General features: G+C 42.1%; 1 protein-coding gene across 2 annotated transcripts in view; it reads right to left on the bottom strand.

Moving 5' to 3' along the window:
* Positions 1 to 200: 200 nt before the first annotated feature.
* The window catches only part of ttpal (tocopherol (alpha) transfer protein-like), a 9,057-nt gene continuing 6,518 nt past the window's right edge, over positions 201 to 2,739 (bottom strand). For both annotated transcript variants that reach the window (XM_028582980.1, XM_028582979.1), the window contains exons 5-6: positions 2,689 to 2,739; positions 201 to 1,057 (exon numbers count right to left, since the gene is read on the bottom strand). The exon at positions 2,689 to 2,739 is cut by the window's right edge and continues 60 nt beyond it. In XM_028582980.1, the coding sequence (XP_028438781.1) occupies positions 779 to 1,057; positions 2,689 to 2,739 (330 nt within the window). In that variant the 3' untranslated portion in view covers positions 201 to 778. The remainder of the gene's footprint in view (positions 1,058 to 2,688) is intronic.

Genomic DNA, 2,739 nt, shown 5'->3' on the forward strand with positions numbered 1-2,739 from the left:
TATGTTTATGGCATTTCCTCTCTAACTGGGAAAACTTTGGGACCGATTAGTGGGATTGCTACGGACCAAATACACACAGAGATACATTGTAACCATGTATCCAGCTAATTTAAATAGCTCACGTTACTGTATTCAACTGTGTGAACCGTTAACTTTTCTAATGTTGTATGTGGCATTTTCTTTTCTTTCATTTTCTTTCATTTCCTAAATAAGTTCCTTCCCGGGAATATTTTTGCAAGAGGCACGGCCGATTGCGATTGGTTTAAAGAAATGCAACCAACCCCAGAGTGTTTTTTTTCTCCTATCCCAGAATGTATGCTCCTTTTGCCAAACCTTCCTCAGCGGTGCTGTGGAGACAGGTCTGGCACAACAAAGACTGTGGATTTTGTCCCCCATCTCTTACATTGGAAGCACATTAGGAAGGGATCCTTTAACGGTCAGTATGGACAAGAGGAATAATTGCATGCTTCAGTGTACATGACCTGACTACTGAAAAAATGTGAACTTATCCTTTAAGTACCCACCGTTAAGTGCCTCCGATAATGGCCAAACATGCACCGGCGCATGTCAGAAGCCTCTTTGCCTGAGCCTGCAGCTGCCTTGGAACCATGACTGAATGCTGGGCTATGTGTAAACTACAGAAGACTAGATCTACCTATAGTAGTGCTGCTTAGTTAGTAAAATAAATCATGTAGAATATTGGCAACTTGCCCTGTAAAGTCTACACACGTTTCAAAGGAAACAGAAAAATGTCCTCTCTGTGGTGGGCGTGTGTGCATCAGTAACAGTAGTAGAGTTGCGAGCGCAGCCCCCTGAAGGTGTCGTCGTCCTGCCCGCTGGCCTGCTCCCCTTCGAACAGCATGGCGTCTGGAAGCACCACGCCCTCTAGTGGATCCGGCTGGCAGAACTCCACTATGAATTCCTCCTCACAGTTCAGAAGCACTCTGGACCACGCACACAAGTCCAGCTGGGCCGCGATGCCGCCGTACTCCTCGGGCAGAACCGAGCGGGGGATGTTCCGGTGCAGAGAGCGCAGGTCCGAGCCGTGGAGAATGTACTGTGGGGTGGGGGGGGGGGGGGGGGACAGCACAGAGACTATCAGTGACGTCATCGCCCTCAACGTCGCATTCATTATTCAAAGTGGCTATTAGGGCTGCACAATATCTATCTGTCTATATATATTTTGTTATTGCCATATCAACTTGCACAGTAAACACATAACGAAAGACTGACATATCTCAAAAGACACTCTGAGAAGAAATTTTTTTATCAGTTAGTTATCAGTGGAAAACTGCAATTTGAAATCTTACGGTCAGTCTTTTTTTTTTTTTTTTTTTTAAATGGTGCTTTCTATGTTCCATTTAATGTTCAATTTGGAAATAATTTCCTTTCATTTGTTTTAAATTCAAGCAATCTGCTGTATTTTAGCAGAATACTGAAAAGCAGAAGAAATGCAGAACTGAGTACACTATTTTTTCTGTTTATTTATTGCAAATAGTGTTATCGCGATATACAACAACATTATCGCATATTTTCCTCATAGGGTGCAGTCCTAGTGGCTATGATCAATATTTCATGTCAACTTAGAGATGCGACCCATTTAAACCCACAGAGAATTATCACCCAACGGCGCCATCTCAACTCTGCTGAGATTGATGGCTTCTTTCTGCCCGTTGTTATGGTTTTACAGATTCCACAACTTTACTGATTTGGTTTACTGCCATAGCAAAGTTTTCGGCCGTAGCCGGCAGTTTTTTTTTTACCTGAATAGCTCTAAAAACCAACTGTACAGCGGCCGGGCACAGTTAGCAGCTAGCTGGTGAACATATGCATGGTAAGGGGCTCTATGAGAGTGTGTGTCATGGTGGTATTGGACTTATTTGCACTACCGCCATGACACACACTCTTACTGAAAAGACTCCTTCCGATCCATTTCATTTTCCATTCCATCATCACCATTACATCACCCTACAGTTCCTTCACTTAGCATGCACACTGAGTCACAGGGTCAGTCCCTGCCCTGTCACCGCAAGCGTCTCATGCTTATACATCCCTTAGTACATTCATGTGGATTTTTATTTAGTATCTTTTCTTTTATTGTCCATATTGTATGTATGTATGTATGTATGTACAGTATGTATGTATGTATCTATCTATCTATCTATCTAGGAGCATTTAGCAGTTAAAGAGCCAGATTATTCTCTCAGTAGTTGGAGTGCAAATCAGAGCTACACTAATTACTAGACATACATTCATAAGTAAAATTAATGCTAAATTATAGAGTGTGGTCTAGACCTACTCTATCTGTTAAGTGTCTCGAGATAACTCTTGTTATGATTTGATGCTATAAATAAAATTTTATTGAATTAATGTTGCTCTGTGTCTGCTGAGTGTAAAAAATAAAACTGTACTCTAAATCTTTTTCCATGTTTACTTCCACATAAGGTGATAACAAGTCAGTGATGTGCTTCCAGCTCGTTTCCGCTGCCCACATATAAAACCCAGTTGCTGCAGGTTGAAATGAACACAAAGGAACCCCTGCGCAAGAGATTTCGGAACATACAAGGTTGTTTGGCTCGAGTTCATTCCCCTGAAAAGAAAATGCTCGGTCTTCTGTTTTGCACACCGTTCCAAATGGTCCTTTGTTTCAAACAAAAGAGTCGGAGACAATTTGAGCACAATAGTTACCCTCTCTGCCATCTTCTCCTTCAGAAAAGGCTTTATTATGGCAAAGATGCC

The sequence above is a fragment of the Perca flavescens genome, chromosome 7 (assembly GCF_004354835.1).
Source record: "Perca flavescens isolate YP-PL-M2 chromosome 7, PFLA_1.0, whole genome shotgun sequence".
In the NCBI taxonomy this organism is placed as follows: Eukaryota; Metazoa; Chordata; class Actinopteri; order Perciformes; family Percidae; genus Perca; species Perca flavescens.